Source organism: Plodia interpunctella, chromosome 22, assembly GCF_027563975.2.
Source record: "Plodia interpunctella isolate USDA-ARS_2022_Savannah chromosome 22, ilPloInte3.2, whole genome shotgun sequence".
Taxonomy (NCBI): Eukaryota; Metazoa; Arthropoda; class Insecta; order Lepidoptera; family Pyralidae; genus Plodia; species Plodia interpunctella.
The window spans coordinates 6,526,898-6,545,757 of record NC_071315.1 but is presented as its reverse complement, the minus strand read 5'-3'; the positions used below and the strand labels follow the sequence as shown (position 1 = coordinate 6,545,757).

The following is an 18,860-nucleotide window of genomic DNA, read 5'->3' as shown; positions in this document are numbered from 1 at the left end:
ATATAAATAATTGTGTTTATGTACAGAACATGTCCTGATCGATGTTGCTAAACGAAGAGTCTTTGAACATGTCAACATCATGTTATTTTATATTAATTGTGGCTAATCACACAGGCAGTGGTCTATTAAATATACTGGAATTTTGATATTTGTATGTTTGATATTTGTTGTACTCATAAAAATCGTGAACTTGGAACTCTTGACCGCTGCCTGTGAATCTGATTTGTGAATAGATCTCATGACGTGTTATGAATTGAAATGAATTTGAATTAAAGATGTTATGAAAATGAGTAGGTAAAGTAGAAATTAATAATTAATCATTGTAATATTAAAATTTACTTAGAAGTTAATATTATTTGCTTCAGAAATAAATTTCATACAATAAATTGTAGAAGCTTGAGGAAATATGAAAGATATCTCAAAACTTTCGATATAAATTACAAAATTAACTTTGCGTAAAATATGGTGGTTTAATTTTTAACATGTGTAATATTTGGCTGTGTTTTTCTCGAATAATTAAATATTTAAATTTATAATTTTTTTATCAGTTACTGTCTGTCCCGTCTTCGAACGGGTAAAACATAATATATTAAACACCTAACCCTTCCTCAGGAATCACACTATCTATTGGTGAAAACCGCATGAAAATCCGTGAAGGAGTTTTTGATTTTATCGCGAACAAACAGACTAAGTAAATATTGTTATACTTTCTGCTAAAGAATATAAGAAAATAGAAAGAAAAAAAAAACAAACCTTAACATTATTCTCATCTGTGTTTTAATGAATCAACAAATAGCATCATCACTGGTGATGAAAAATAAATAAAAAACAATCTTTTTTGTTTTTGACGATATAATGTCTAGCAAACCTTGAGATTGGGCGTCACAAAAACCTTTGTTTTGGCGACGCCGGCGCACGCCAATGAAATGAGAATTAGTTTCATCGCATTAATCAACATGTCAGTGGTTTTTGTACTTGATTCAATTAAAATAGGAATTGAGAGGGCGAAAACATGATGGCGTTGTGGAGAAAAACTTTGGTAATTTTGAGACTACGATAATTAAGTATATTTTGGAGAAGAAAAATAAAAATATATAGTTTATTTTACGTACGTCATTTACCTGTCAAGTGCAATGTGACTTTGCAATGATTTAAGTATGTTATCCCAACTAATATTATAAATGCGAAATTAAGTTTGTTACCTGTTCACGCATTACTGAACCGATTGGTATGAAATTTGGTACACGGGTAGAAAGTAACCTGGATTTACACATAGGGTACTTCCCGAAATTCCCACGGGAGCGAAGCCCCAGGGCGCAGCTAGTAAATAAATAAATGCATATGGGCAGACGAGTGTGATCTCACACAGATTACGTTAGAACCAAACTAAGTTCTAGACTTGTGTTGTGGGATACTAACTCAACGATACTATATTATATATGTATATATTTTTTATAGGCGAATGCTGCCTCTTATATTGACTCTTAAAAAATAATTTATGAAATCATAACAACTAAAAGACCGGCAAATGAAATGGTAATGTCTCGGGTCAACTGGTGCGAGCTCAGTCACTGCTATATTTAGAAGCATAACATCGAATAAAAAAAGTTATATTAACAGCTTTTGATTACTTTTTTTGACTCGACATTTAGAATCTTTGGGAAAAAATGCTACGTTGTATCGTTGTTCGATCGTTAAAAGAGCGAGGATGAGATATACATCTGTCTCTCACTCTCTCATGCTGCTCCCAGTTTCAAACCAAGATTCTGCGTAAGATGTGATTTAAGGCCTGTCTGACGTCAATTCTTAAATTGTATGTGATAGGTCGAAAGTTGTGTAGAAGTCTATAAAAATTACTATGTAATATGTCGTGAAAAAGTGCCTGCCAAGGTCGAATTTCAGAATATATGTGATTTGAATTTGAACTCGTTGTTTTAAATTTTATTAATCTTTGACATGGGGTCAAGTGTTGGTCCGATTTTTTTCACGGATGACGGATCGTATGAGACAAACACCTTTGGTCTGTGGGCGATGCCATGGTACATTTGGCATTGTTTTTCAATGATATACGACAAACTAGACCCGCTGTTCTTTCCCGACACCTAATGAAACATATTGATGAAGCAAACATTGTATTTTTTTTTGCGCGTGGAGAGTGTAATGACTCGGTGACTAAGGTGCGTAGGTGTCGAAAATAGGTAGCCTCAGGTCGATAATGTTACCGGAGTGACGCCATCCAGTACTGTTGTACAGTAAGACGAATAAATGCTGAATAACGCAATTCGAAATTCTTCAAAATTTATCTATATTACATAGATATTAAGGAAAAATAATTATGGGGGTCTTTATGGGACTAATGGAAGCGAAAACATTTTTTTTTTTTTAGAAATGTTGTGTCTGTCTGAATGTTTTGATGCGGAATGGAATTTGATGCGGTTTTCACTTTTATATAGCTGATAGTCTAACTTAAAATTGGGTATAGATTTTATCGCAATACGTTGCTCAACGTTGCCGAGACATTGATGATAAATAATAAATTATGAATGCAAAAAACAAGTGCGGGCGAAGCCGTGGGCAAAAGCTAGTTTGTAATATTTCAGTTATGGTGGATTTACAAGTCCAGGATAAAATGTAGTCACTTTGGATATGTGTACTCACTTATTTGCACTGGACTGTCCGGGCGATACAATTACAAATAGGTACATTTTTTGTTCGGTTTTATTAAGTGTCTCTCAGAAGAAGATCTGTAAAGTCATGTGATTGAATGTATTTATTTGTATGTCGCTGGATTTAATTAACTACTTATGTAAACAACATAGTAATGTAACACCGCTTGCTGATTCTTTTAACAAGGAAATTTTAATCAATTCAATAATTCCTAACCAATATTATAAATGCGAAAGTAAGTTAATTCCTTTGTTTGTTACCTCTTCCAGCTCTATCTACTCAACCAATGTTCATGAAATTTTGCATACATGCAGTTCGAAGTAAAGAAAAGGACATAGGCTACCTTTCATCCCGAAAAATTAACGCGGGCGCGGGAAAAAGCTAATTTCTTCATAAATATATGTGTGTTTTTTATTTACAAATTTAAATTATTTTGATGTAATTATTCAAATACTTTCTGGTGACTTGTACTTGTAGGACAAGATCCTTTTGGAACACACACACAATAATACATTTAACCAGCATTGGCAGAAGACCAGCGGCGTGGCTCACACCATATGCTTTCTCTCTCAACTGAGCCTATTCCCGCTTTCCTACTTATTCTTCTTCACACGGTCGTCGGCATCCCTAGTTGTCAGACCATTGGCACGCATATCATCCTTAACGACATCAAACCAACATTTCTTGGGTTCACGAGACATATGCTAAGCGGGCAATTTAATACTGATTTCTAGGTAACCATGTGACCTCTTGACGATTCCACAACGACATTTTAATTGGTAACCGACGGCCAAGGTCACGTGTCAAAAGGATAACCGGATTTACAAGCTTTATTCTAACCACGTTATTATGTTTGTTTAGTTCGTCTTGCCAGTTAGATTGGAACCTTTTCTCGTCTCTCATCTTTGAGCGTTTCTCTCTCTTCCTGATATTTATTTGGGTTGTTGACATCGAAACTTTACAATGTAATCAGTCACACCAATTTTTACAGAGCCATCTACACCGCAATCAAAAACCACACGTTTATAAATTTCTTTTAAAGCGAAACATAAATATTTTAATGATTACCATATTAGGTAACTAGAAGTCTCATAGTTTTCTACAAATCAACTGTCTACTACATTGTGGTATAAATCAATTTTTTTTTCGCTAAAAAAAACAAATTTATAAAAAAAAGTGTCTATTGTGCGGCTACATGGCGTCTTAAAAAGGGATAAACAAAAAGACTGACTCGATGACGTCAAATAGCATACGTGGTCTAATAACGATTGATGGCGAAGTCATAATGCGAATCGAAGAACCCCGAGCTCCAATGACCGCTGAGGAAGAAACCGAAAACACGTTCAGATGAGACAGGAACTACTTTTGAAAAACACATGTTTCTTCACATTATAACAGTATATCACAAATTAAGTATAATAGTCGACCATAAATTACTATGTAGCTATTTGTCAACTAAAAATGGATTTCTCGCCTAATATACATATACATAACGGTGACATATATTTTGCCTTGGCATATCGATAATATGCTAAACAGTTGAGAATTGTACAAACGGTGTATTTTGAGCTGATCGCTCTATTATACAGGACCTTGTCGAAGTAAATAGAAGCAGTTGTGTAAATGGTATATTGTGACGTCATTATTAGATCAGGCTGTCTATAAAGCTAAGGTTTGTCTTGCAGCGAGGAGCGTAGGTGGTGATGCAGTAAATGGCTAAACGTAGACCACTTCATATCCTCCTTTGGTTGTGGTACGAGGCGACTAAGGGACACATAGCCTTGACAATAATAGCTTTCCCAAAGAGGGTTAACGCGCGGCAGACGACCTGTAGTAAAATCACAGCCGAATCTTCAAAATTTTAAGGTATATTTCAACAAAGAACACACGAAGATGATAGAGAAACTGTATCCATACTAATATAATAAAGATAAATTATTTGTATTTTTGTTTTTGTTTGTAATGGATAAACTCAAAAACTACTGGGCCGATTTTGATGAAATTTGGCACAGACATAGGCGAAACTTTCAGGAGTGACATAGGACATAGACATACTTTTTATTATGGTTTTCTCCGAGCGACGTCGAACGAGCCGCTAGTCTTTAACAATATTTTCCAATTAAGAGGACTAGACTAAGCCCAAAACTAACAAAGCATCAGAATTGATTCATCAAAGTTGAAGGTGCTAATTCTGCGTGTTTAGGAGATACATACACAAGGAACACTCATTAGTGTGCAGAACCTTGGCAGCTTCCGTTACAGTGGGCCGGAATTGATGAGTTTATTTGATTAACACACACTATTTGAACTAATGTATTTGATCAATTGATAATGAAGATTTTCGATTGAAATGTTCTTAATAATAATGAATGCCCCGGTAGATATGAACGTAATTACTATCCATTCTTACATATTAGAAAAAGTACTCTGCCGCGTTTGTCTGTCTGTCAATTCGCGATAAACTCAAAAAACGACAGAGATTTTCTTGCGGTTTTCACATAAATAGAGTGATTCCGGAGGAAGGTTTTGGTATATAATTGACTACGTTTTACCCGAGCGAAGTCGGGAGGGATCTCTAGTGTAAAGTAAAGATGCAAGATTTGTACTTAACAAACATACATACAAGTCAAGTTAAATAAAAGCTTTTAAAAAAGGGACTCCTTTACCTAAGAAATTATTTATTTTCTAAATTTTCATACGTCAAACATCGTTCAGAAAGAAGACATACTTAAGCGATTTGCAATGATTTTTCCTACTAATATTATACGTAAATGCGAAAGTTTGTGATAATGTATGTATGTTTGTTACTCTTTCACGCAAAATCTGCTAGACCGATTGTTATGAAATTTGGTACACGGGTAGAATATAGCCTGGATTAACACATAGGGTACTTTTTATCCCGAAATACCCACGGAAGTGAAACCCCGGGACGCAGCTAGTAGTTATATATGTACACCCTCGACAACAACAAGTGCTCCTTCCTATTTTACCAGGTAAAGCCAAAAAGTTATATAATTTTTAGTATAGTCATGCAGTCTCACATGACTGTAGCTCGAACAGACGATACCAATTAACATACACGTGTCGACATTTACTCATATAAAGGCGTTTTCAGAAACTATTCCGTATTTTAAACATTCTAAAAGCATTGGATCAGTTTTTCTTCTTCAGCGGATTATTATGAAGTTTGATACACGGGTAGAATATAACCTGAAATAACACATAGGGTTCTTTTTATCAGAAAATTCCCACGGAAGCGAAGCACCGGGGCGCAGCTATAACTCTATATGTACAAAGTTTCATCAAAAATCTTTTTTTCCACACAAATTTTCACTAGGACCACCCTACGAGTATATCCTTCCCGGGATGACGTACGAGGCGACTAGGGGATACACAGCCTTAGCAGCTGAGAAGCTAACATGAGGAGGAATGTCGTCAGACAGACGGCGGGTTCGATACTATATAGTATATTTATGTTGTTTATTCTATATTATACGTATGTTTTGTCAGGATAATTATATTTAGTATAAGTAGCTAGTAGAAGCTGTGGATCGAAAGGTCCCAGGTTCGAATCCTACTAATCTGACTCATGGTTTTCATCGTCCACCACTTGCTTCCGGTGCAGGAAAACATCATGAGGAAACCTGCACATTGGTTGATTATTATTAACTTGTGTGTGAAATGGAGAAGGCAATGGCAAACCACTCCATTAATAATGCTAAGAAAGTTGTGTTTCGTTACACGTAATAAACAAGATCCTCAGCAATGAGGAATACGATTATGAAGAAGAAGAAGAAGAATAAGTAGCTAAGTAAATTGTATTAGATACTGTGATATAACTCTTGCATGGTACGTAACAAAGCTCTGTGGTTTTGGCCTAAAACATTATGTGTATTGTCTTTAAAATGATAATAAGTAAAATAATAAATAAATATTATCACAGCCTCTTTTAAAAACCTTAAAAATTTTAAGACTTTTACTCTGACACAAGGACGATAGTGGCGATACAGCCCCGAATACAACCGCGAATATGTGAAGATGAAAAGGAAAGACTACAAATCTGTCCTCACTATTTTCCCCTAAGAAAGATGAGTTATATGTATATGGAAACTATGTAGACTCCATTAATATTAATCTGCCCTGACATAAAACAGATGCATCTTCCATTTTACGTCGATTATTCTGTTAGAACCTATCATATTAATAAATACCACAGTTTATGCCTAAAGCAAGGTCGGTTAGAGGTATTCGACACGTGGGCTTATGTCCGTTATGGTATTCAAATCAAATGTCACATCCTTGGATCAGCAATTATGGAGTGATAAATATTTCAAATTTTAAACCCACCGCGCTAACTAACAATTTGTCTTTTAATAACTGTATTTTTTGACTTGAGCCGCACTATGTTTGGTGTTTGATTAAATGTATTTTTATATAATTCTGTAATGTACTTTTATAGTTTTTTCTTTTTGTTGTCATATATATTGGGAAATTGTGTTAGCAAACTGAAGAAATAGAATACGTTCTATTAAAGATTTTATACTAAAGTTTTAGAAAACCATTTCTAGATAATTTGCCCCATTTCGTTCTACGATAGTAATTACGTTGATAATTTTCTTATTGTGAACAGTTTACCGTTTCTTTATTAATTACAAAGACTTGTTTTTCAAATAATAAAAATATATAATCAAATAAATCACAATCAATGATTTTTAGAATTATTTTGAAGGACATCCTCCATAACCGGTAATGCCAAACATATTGGGTTAAGTTTTCTTTTAACACCACATTGTAAATAATGTAAAGTCATGTTTTTGCAAATAAATGATCTTTGTCTTTGTAAGAAACGTTAATTGTAAAGTTAAATACATTCTGTTATTTTATTGCAGGATCCTAAGAATACTGATCTATTAACATCCAAATCTTGATTAAAAAATGTTGTATCATTAAACAAAACGAGATAGAATCTTACACACGTGTTAAATAATTAAATTTACGACTAAAGAGAGCAATTAATTACGAAGACTTATAAGTTTATGTTAATTATTTTTACAAAAAGTTTTTATAATCTAACACGGCTAATGAAAGAATTTACCAAACTCATTTATCGGTTTTATGATACAATCGACTATTTCCGGTATAATGTAAGCGACCTGTTTCTTGGATTCCGTTATTTGGAATATATATTCTATGGTCTATCAAAAGAAGGAGATAAATCATAAGTCTTTGTTGCCACAAAATTAAGAAAGGTTTTTATATAAAACGTGTGAGACAAAATAATATTAAATTACAACATACAAGAAGAAATCTTAAGAAATAAATAAACCTTCGCACGCGATCGCGGGGTGCGACAAGTACGAGGGGTACGTGAGGTGCACAGGGATGTATTGATATCCAGGGTCGGAGCCTGCACGCTATAACGTATAATTTATAATACTCACCGCTACCCATTATCACATCGTACTTATATTTATTTAGATTATTCACAAATATGTGATCTAAACTTTACGAATTAAAGCCATGCAAAATCTCGGATTAGAGTGCAGCTTTCGACACCGTTGACCACAAAAGGTACCATGATCAGGTCAATGTCGACTCATAACTGCTGTTTGTGGCGAATCGCGTCACCTGAGACCTTTTTGGGTTCGCCTCGACAGCGCCAGATTCGGATCTGCCCGCCTCCGCTGCCGTCTTACTTAATGGCCTGCCTCAGGGAGACATTCTCGGTCCACTTCATTTTATTCCTGTCATGCTATCTCATTTCAGTCAGATATGTCATATGATACAGCGACCTTCGTTGTTAGGTGATTGGTTTTGTATTATGAAACAGTTAATAATAAAATGTAATTAGAGTTTGTGTTTTGATTATCAGATATTGTGTATTAATATGGTATAAAATACAAAAGGTGGACTTAATGCTAAAAGGACAATCTTATGGACAGGACATACAGATAATGTTATGTTTTTTGTGATGTATTCATGTCATTTTTATTGTAATCTTTGATGTTTGGTTGATATTATAACTTTGATAACCTTAGATAAATCAGACAAAAGGCTATCCACAGTTCCAATCTAATACATATTATAGATACGAAAGTCTGCTTGTCACGCTAATTCGACTATACCGCGAGTTTGGAAGAAATTAGTTAGTGATCTGCTGTCAAACGGGCTATGGCAGTGGGTAGAGCTGCGGGCAGCAGCTGGTTTTAAATAAATAACCTAAGTTTAACCAGTATCATTGAATAGTATAAAACAAAGTCGCTTTCCGCTTTAAAACAACAACGGATTTTGATGCGGATTTTTTCATAGATAGTGTAATTACATTACTGAGGAAGAATTAGGTGTATAATTTATTGCGGTTTTACCCGAGTGACCCGGATTTACTCGGCATGCATGTTGACGATATAATCGGATCAATTAGAGCTAAAATATATTTTTTTGTTGTAGATAATTCTCTAGAAAATTAATTAAGACTCGTATGTACCTCATATAAATGCTCTGGTAGATCGTGTGGTGTAATTTTTTTGCGCCTATAACATGACTTAACGACGTCCATTTAGAGAAAATAAATTAATTGTATATCTTTTTGGAATGCATATAAAACTTTGATTTGATTAGGTGACTGTAAGTTTATATTGATAGGCATTAATATTTAGATTGGATATGTAATTTAAATTACAATTAAGGAATTAATTTAAAATTGTTTAAATTATTACAGAAATAATCTTTCATCATATTTTTTTTTCTTTAGATTGGAAGGAGTTGGTGGAGATCTTTCTCGCCAGAAAAGTGTGAAACACATTTTTAATGTACTTGTGTAGATTACTTCAATAGGTATACTGGAACAAATTAAAATTCAACGCAGTAAGAGAAAAAAACATTAAAAGAATCTTAACCCCAGCACTAATCTAACTTTGTATAAAAAAGGAGATGAACAGTAAAGCGATGATAACGAACAAACATGAAAAAAAAATAGATATAATCAAACACTTGGTAGCAACAGCGGCATTTAACACTTGCTCCAGCGAACCGGATAGGCTCTATCAAGCCGTCAATCTTATTAGACGTGACATTTATGGAGAAACTGTAGCGGTAGCGCCGGACAACAAAAAAAAGTTCAAAGGGGACCTTGATATTGAATATTACTGGTTTGGAGTCGACATGTCGTTCTGAGAATTTGTTTCAAATAAAAAGTGCCGTGGTTTTGTTGACTTGTGGCTGAGATGAAGATCTAAGATATTATACAGTAACATTTTGAACGTATACTGATATAATTGATGATGTTGATGATATCCGACCAATTTTGATCCTGTCATACTTGTAATTACGCTCTGGTTTGATAAGAAAAATAAAGTAGAATTAGTTATATCATTTAATCAATTTTATCAATGCGACCTTCTCGTAACCACATATGTTTTGTTAATAAAAAATATGATTTTGGCTTTTGGAACATGCCTTAATGTTCTAATAACTATATATCCAATTTAGCTATTCCATTCATGTACTTCAATGTTTTCGGATTTATTTTGATAACATGACAACCGAAACTGAATCCAGTCGCTAAAGATATATTATATCATTAGTTTTATAGCAAAAAATTTGAATTATAATCACGTTTATGTTACAAAAAACTCAACTATGGCAATATTAAAGTTTTTAAATGTTGTTTTGATCACTTTGTGTATTATATGCATCTATATTAACTATGTATGCGCCTAGAAGGTGAGATGTTAACTAGAATTTTAATTAAACTTACATATGTTTCAATATATAAACACTATGCTAATTACAAGGCTTCGCCTATTAATTTGAACCTTTTAATTGGTTCCGTATTTTTAGGTTATACTATTTCATTCTCTTTTCTTCATTCACAACCTCTCGCTCCATATTTTAACGTGAATCGAATCAGTTTGGCGCTTTAGTAGTTAAGCAACAACATAATTTTATTTATTGCAAGCTTTGCAACGCGTTGCAAGACTCCACCCGGACAAGCTTACGTTGCAAGCTATTTAGTCCAAACTTTTCTTCAGAACGTTACAGGCAATATAAACATTATATAATAACTCTCAAGTGTAAAAACTAGTAGTATTTCGAAACGACAATCTTTTTTGCAATATTCGATGTCATATAACGTGACTAAAATATTTCAAATAAACTCTTCTGCTTTATTCAATTGCATAGACTGTTTACGGATGTCGTGTTAAAGAAAATGTTACATTTTACGAAACACACGCAAACGAAGTTGCGAGCAAAATTAATCCTATTCCTGCTGCACAAATTGAAGCTTGACCGCTAGCTCTGTAAGTCGCACATAAGTCCATTAAGGAAATATGATCCGCCACTATATCAGAAAGTACCATCTACTAAATAAATTCTTATAAAAACCATGTTAACACTCATCGTGGCTAACACCACGTTACGGCTGCAGAACAATTACAATTTATTTAGCTTCGGGAGTAACAAAAAATGACAAATGTGTAACGAATGATAACATCTCTAATCCAAGCAAAAACGGATGATAAGCCGATGTTGAATGATAAATCACATCCGTAAGATATTGTATTTCGATTCTAATTTATTTTTTATTGGAGCTGGTAAGTGTACAAAAAATTGTGTTGTTTAGGCAAACAACACATATTTTTTCATTTCATATTGATAAAAATTAATGAATATTAATTTATGCATTAATTTCTTTGAATGGCCTCTTTCGATCGTTTCTCTTGAAATTTTCAAAAAAGTGAAATTTTCAATATTAGAAAACTTAGGTGTAGGAATCTGCTTGATTAATCATTCACCCTACTGGACAAAAAGAATGTTCATTCAATTAAATTAGATTTTATAAAGAAAAAAAGTTGTTCCGTTCAGAATAAAAAAATGTCAGTTCTAGGTCAGAGTGAAAAAACAAAACAAATCTATGTATAATAGTTAAACTATAACAGTTATATTATACGTAATCGCAGATACATTAATTTGATTAATGTACGTTCAGGCGTATCAACGATAAAAAGAATGAAGTATCAGTGAAATGTTCAGGCATAATCGACTGGTTCAATACAAGGTTGTCGTACACACGAACTAAGGTTATCAACGAGTGTATAATTGTCTTTAAATGAAACCTGTGAAAAATCACTTCAATTAATTTTGGTTATTCTCCGATTAGAATGGGATATTTAGCGAATGTATAAATTTATGATTGAGTATCAATGGTAAGTGTGTGAAACAGGCCAAGGGCTCTACGGCTGAGACTACTCAAAAATGTCTTGAAGTGAAGCCACTAATTTGGGCAATTTAATTGACTTTAAGGGGAGAAGACTCGATGATTTAATAAGAATCAGGCAGATGTATCAGTCACGTAAGTATCTTTCTCTCTTATCTGGGCGTTTTCCCGGTTTCTTCTTCAGACGTTGAGCGTCGGAGCCCAGGGACCGAATTCCTGTTATTTCGTCTTCACTTCGCACGGGCGTCGGTTCGGTAATCCTTTCACTTTCGGTTGTCAGACCATTGGCACGCATATCATTGAAGTATCTATTGATAGCTAATTTTGATATTGCTTGTTTTTTTAAGCCAACATAAGTATTTAGAAAATGTTAGGATTAACTCTTTTACTTTCGTTTAACTTATGTTACTATTTTAAAAAACTTATACCCCCTTTGTATCTAGTTCAAGACTATCCCCTTTTTGATAAAACGTAACTAAATATGATCATAATGTTGTTTTTGTGGTCGCCGCACTAATATTTGGTTACGGCGCGCTTCACTGCGCAGGTTTAGGAGATGTTATCAATCAGAAGCAAAAACCTGTTAAAATGTCTGCAAAAAGGCAGACAGTTTACATGGAAATATGCATCATCATTACTGTCCTTGTCGATGGAGCAGCCTTCGCTCACATCTATCCTCTACCATCGATTTTACCTTTTTATAATGAAATTTGTTGATGATTTTGTCTTAAATATATCTATTTTATCCAGACCATACATAATTTTCTGACCTTGTTATCTACCGTCATAATGTCTTTGTACTAATAGATTGTGGAGAACAATAAATAATATTGAAAAGAAAGTACAATACTTGAGTACATCAGCAGACTGATCATTAATTAAATAATGTAAAAATAATATGTACAAAACGTAAGAAAGGTTTTAGTTAAAATAGCTATAGAGACTAGTGAATTAGTTAGATTATACCGTTAGTTGCCAATGCTTCAGTTTTAGTTATAGTCACCACGATAGTCGACTAGTTTGGTTTAGTCACCACAGATAATATTAGATACCAATCACAGGTAATACGTGTGATACCAATGTTACGTGAATATTAGTGGGTTAATTCTCGCATCGGTTTACATTGAATTGGCAGCATTTTCTGTATCCAAAGTTGTGATTGTTACCTATATGTTTGACATTATAATAACCTTAAAATATATTAAAAAGCAATACATTTTCATGATACTTTATATCAATCACTACATCTATAATATTGAACATCAGCAAAGAAAAATGATCTTTCTCCTAACAATATAATAGTACCTATAATACCTAACATAAATGAAAATGTTGAATCATGTTTACATGAATCGTAACATCCCATACAGAAGACAGACGAGACAGATTTAGACCACACCAAGCAGTCCCTGGGTACAAACTACAAACAGTTACAGTTTATAGCAAAGGAGAGCTTGGCAGCGAAGTTCAAAGCTGTAATTTGGATTGACTTATAGCTAGCTTGGAACATAGATTACTAAGAAAAAATGCCAAAATATACGTCCTTATTTCGTTTTGGAAAAGTATATGTTAGCTACAGCGCTTTAGGTACAGAAAATGAGCAGAACAAATTCAATGCAACCCTTTTGCCTGGAACTCACCGAATCTCTTTACGTGCACGTCGCGATTAAAAGAAACACTTTTTGTCTCTTTCGCTTCTTTCGTTTCGGTATCGTTCACCCTATCGCCATCTTTTTCTGGCGTGGCATTGGTTTCATCTGGCATCGGAACGTGTGGTACCAGGTACCCGGTACCACTGAATTTGGTATCGGTAACTGTCAACTTGGTGGTTTTAGCTTTGGTACCATCGGTATGGCTGTCTGTAAACAGTTTACAGATTTTTTTTAAAAAGCCATTTTGTTTAGTTTAGCTTCGATTGAATATACAAGTGAACATTTTTGATATCTATCAATTATAATAAGTAAACATGCCTACTAAGGTACAACATAAAGAAAATAATGACCAAATAAACATCGCCATATATTGGCTTGGCTCAAAATGGTATCCGAAATGAAGTTTTATAAAATTATGATAGCTACCAGTAAAATTGCAAGTTTTACTTATATCAAAACGATATCACGTAGTAAGAGACGATATACATATTTCTCATATAGAAGGGAGAGAATTTTAACATAAATGTTGATATAATGTGATTTTTTATATCTATTTTTTCTTATTACGGATTATCAATAAAAATTGTGATTAGTAACAAATTAGTTAAACTACATGAATCTCACCTCTTTAAGTATTGAGAAACATCAGTCACGTATCAGTTTCGCGACTGGCCAATCACTGATTGTAGACACTTCGTCATAGTATCATCTGAAACAAAAAAAAAAACACACACTTTAGGAAAAAAAAACGTAGTTACTTGCATACATATTAAAATCACGTCACTGTTGAAATGAGTTTCTTTCGGCATTTCTTCTCAGCAGTGGTCGGTCCGAAATGCCAGTAGTTTGTAGCTATGTGAGATATAACTATTTAACATAAAAAATGACGTGAAAAAGTGCCTGTGAAGGTCCAATTTCTGAATAAATGATTTGAATTTGAATTTCAGTCTTCCAGGCAGAGTTTAGGGATTTCAACTTGCCACGATCCTGACAACTTCAACCTTTGAAAACATTAACTACTATTGTATGTTATTGTTATATTTAAATTTGAAAACTTTAGTTTTAACGCAAGCAATAAGTGGCTATCAAATATAAATCAATCTGCCTCAATGGTTTTCAGCGACTGTGGCCTATATCTTCTAGGAGATTCTTTATTACGTTTTTGTTAATATTTTTATAGTTATTGTCCTGTGTTGTCTTTTAATCGCCAATACTTTTAAACTTTCGCGTTGCATAATTATATAAATAAATAAATAAATATAAATATATTAGGACAAATCACACAGATTGAGCTAAGCCCCAAAGTTCGAAACTCGTGTTACGGGATACTAACTCAACAATACTAGGTATATTTTATAACAAATACATATATAGATAAACATCCAAGTTCCGGGCCAATCAGAAAAAGATCATTTTCCATCATGACCCGACCGGGGATCGAACCCGGGACCTCTCGGTTCAGAGGCAAGCACTTTACCACTGCGCCACCAAGGTCGTCTCTCTATATACTCTCTACATATATATACAACAGGTATTAAACGCGCACATACCTTTTTTATTTACCAGACATTTCGAATCTTGTCAGTCGCCCAGTGACCACGGACCTTTGTAACAAGCTCCGAAACGTCTGGGAAATAAAAAAGGTATGTGCTGGTTTAATACCTGTTGTTTAGTATAAAAAAAATATGTATTCCCATATTTGTTGAGACGATGAGCCCATGGGATCCTGAGGCAAGTCTCCGTGAGGTAACGGGCGATCCAAGGGCGGGCAGTTACATTGCACAGAGGATTGCCATAGCGGTTCAGAGGTAATGCTGCCAGCCTTCTTGGAACCCAAGCGACCAAGCGGCGACAACTTCCAAGCGGCGGTGCTGGAATCTCTTTATTATTTATAATTATAATTTTTGTAAAAATTGATGTCCTATTTAAGAATTGTATTTAATAAAGTGAATATACTCAAAGATTATATAGCAAAGTTATTGTATTCCTTATAAAGAACTTAATTACACATATGTGATAGTAGAAGCTCGCCAATTAAGTTATAGAAACCTATATCTGGCAAATCAATGATGACGATAAGTTATGCTAAATTATCATGTTTCAGTTATCAACGTCATATGAGTACGATGGCTCAGTGAACCTAAGCAAAGAGGCACAAGGCCTCCACTCTTTCCCGTTTCAACCTAAGTCGTAAATAACTTTTTGCAACCGAACCAGCAATCAGCACTTGTCTTGCGAAACGGTAATGTCGCCTTCAGCCTTTAATGGTATCGACTGTCGCAAGTTATGACAGGAAGGGGATTTAAAATTGTGTAAATAAGGAAGAATTAATATACTTTTCTATGACATTGTATTCAAAATGTTAAAATTTTCATTCGGAGAATTTCGCGAGTGGGTAGTTTTGAACCTTTTTCAGTGAACAATTCGTGCCCGGATATTAATCCGGATTGGAATTTTTAACTGAAACAGTATATGAATTAGTTACAATATAAATAAAAAATCACAAATGTCAACTACTTACAAAGAGTAATGTAGATGTAATGAATCAATTTAAAATTCGATATGAAATATTAAAATGAATAATAAAAATTGGATCCCCGGTCGGGTCATGATGGAAAATGATCTTTTTCTGATTGGCCCGGGTCTTGGATGTTTATCTATATATGTATTTGTTATAAAATATAGTATCGTTGAGTTAGCATCCCATAACACAAGTCTCGAACTTACTTTGGGGCTAGCTCAATCTGTGTGATTTGTCCTAATATAAATATATATATATATATATATATATCTCAAAGAAATTATATTTATTTTTAGTTATTAATATTAGTATTGTGAACCACGGTGAAATGACACAATCGCTACCGCTTGTATACTTGTGGACTTTAATAAATTATCAACAGCGTAATTTTAACTTTTACTTTAAGTTAAATCAATTGAACTGTAAGACCATAAATGGGATATTACATGCATATTACGTAATATTACACATTTTTACATTCGTCACGGAAATTTGTTATTATTTGATGGAAATTTAATAGCCGTCGCCATGAACCTGATCCGCGAGATTATTTTTCAAAATAAAAATATATCCTATGCACAGATTGTGCGTGTGATCTGAGGTCCCGGTTCTTGAAATTCTCTGAACATATGCTTGAGTATAGTATATAATAGCAATGTAAAAATTTAAATAAGTTCCTTTTTCAGTGAACATAATAAATACTGAAAACAATTGAATTTGGCATAATTTGTGGGTTACTAGTATCAAAATTGACCATCAATTTTTACGTTGCATTCCATGCATTTGACTATGACCTTAGTGTTGATATAAACAGCATAAAAACAGCAGGTCGTGGGTGAGCCGACTCCCACTAGTGGGAAACTTGGGCACGTGGGTTGAACATTTCAAGGCGCCGACCTCAGCGCCTAGCATCCTTGCTGCTTCTAGTTTCCTAGTACATTTTATTCTATACAAGTGGCCCGTGCCGGCTTTGCTCGGGTAAAATTAATAAAAAAGATTCTTCAGGAAAATCCGTTGTGTGGTTTTAAAGATCTAAGCATATATAGAGACAGATAGACAGCGGCAAGCGAGTTTGTTATATACTATGTACTCGTAAGTAAATAGTGACCAACGGTCAGAGACTCCACTGCAACACAACGAACTAGGAATTCAGAAGCAGCAAGGAAATCTCTGAAATCTCATACAACCAAAACCTTTCAAGGGATTTACAGTAATTCATTGAAAGAAACTTACTTTTAATACTACTTTACTTATAATATTTTAACGATAGCTTAGAATTTTAGAGCAAGTTTAGAATGATTTTGTATAGCTTATTGTGCTGTTGGCTGTATCTACGTATACGTACTAGTTACAAAAAAACTGGTATCACCAAATTCACAATTCTGGGTATCATAGAGTTGTGATTCTCACGATATGGCATTGTTTCTGAGAAATGTAGTTTTGACTAAAGATTTGTCATGAACCATGTCAAACTATGTCTTCCTACAACCGTCTGCAACTGGTGACGAATGTGTGACGTCATTTGTTTGTGAAACAATGATACACCTGATTCCTGAATACAGCATATTTATCTATATATAGTCTATACTATTATTGTAAAGAGGTAAGCGTTTGAGAGTTTGTATGTTTGATGCGGGTAATCTCCGAAACTACCGAACAGATTTCAAAAATTATTTCACCATTAGAAAGGTCCAAGATTGCTATAGGCTATATTTTATGTCGAAATTCCCACGGGAGCAAAGCCCCGGGCAATATCTAGTATTCAATAAATATTATGTGCCTTATTTTTGCACGCTTCTCGAATGTCTATTTTAACCCCTTTGCGAAGTTTGTATGAGTGTTTTTATTTACCGCAATGAAAAACCAGCAATGTATACCGATCCGCCAAGTTCGGCGAGCTGGTCCGCAATAATGTGGAGCCGGCATTAAATTATTTTATTTCGACATTTATTATCAGTAGTGGTCGTACGAAATACTAGCTTTGATACTCATCAAATCTACACTATAAGTATATATAATTATACTTATACTTACTTAAGTATAAGTATAATTTAAATCATTCGATTTTCAGTGCACAGTAGAAGGCAAAAAAAAATATATACATCATCATATATAATAAATACATCATAAGTTTATATTTGCTGTCATTTCTTGTCTCTTGTCCATTTCAAAATCAAAATCAAATCATTTATTCAGAAATTAGGCCCTCACAGGCGCTTTTTCATGTCATATTCTAAATTAAATGATGTTTTACCAAAGCTACATTCCCACTCCTTCATATCCTTCCTCATAAATAATAGGCTAAAAATATACATTCCTTTTAAATTACCGTTAAAAGTTGCAACAAAAATGGCGATACACACGTTTAAAAAATAAAAAATATCGTAGTTAGTGCACTACTCATAAAGCTGACTGGTGATACGATATCTAGCCTCGATTTACGGCTCCGAGCAACGTGTTTAAATTAAATACATGTCAGTTGAAATATAAATCGCTGTGTCTTATCTCTACTTGGACAGTCGACGGCAAAACTGTTGAGCGATAATTAATTGGGCCCAATATTGGGCTAAATTTAGCAATTTTAGCGAACGAAGTTAACTTGGGACAAAAATACATGTTTGTTTGTAAAGCGATAACTTTCGAACCGTTGGTCTGATTTTGATGAAATATAAAAGGTATTTAGGATTTGTCAATTGAATTTTTAAATCCGTGGGGCATCTAAATCGGTTAAGTCGTTTTTGAAACATTCAGAGTGACATAATCAATTTTGAATTCCTACAATTAGTGAAAAGAAAAGCCTTTC

The 18,860-nt window shown here is 33.9% G+C and overlaps 1 protein-coding gene across 3 annotated transcripts in view; it reads right to left on the bottom strand.

Moving 5' to 3' along the window:
- The window catches only part of blo (bloated), a 70,889-nt gene that overhangs the window by 19,143 nt on the left and 32,886 nt on the right, over window positions 1-18,860 (bottom strand). For all 3 annotated transcript variants that reach the window (XM_053761886.1, XM_053761885.1, XM_053761887.1), the window contains 2 exons: window positions 14,161-14,245; window positions 13,525-13,743 (listed from right to left, as the gene is read on the bottom strand). In XM_053761886.1, the coding sequence (XP_053617861.1) occupies window positions 13,525-13,648 (124 nt within the window). In that variant the 5' untranslated portion in view covers window positions 13,649-13,743; window positions 14,161-14,245. The remainder of the gene's footprint in view (window positions 1-13,524; window positions 13,744-14,160; window positions 14,246-18,860) is intronic.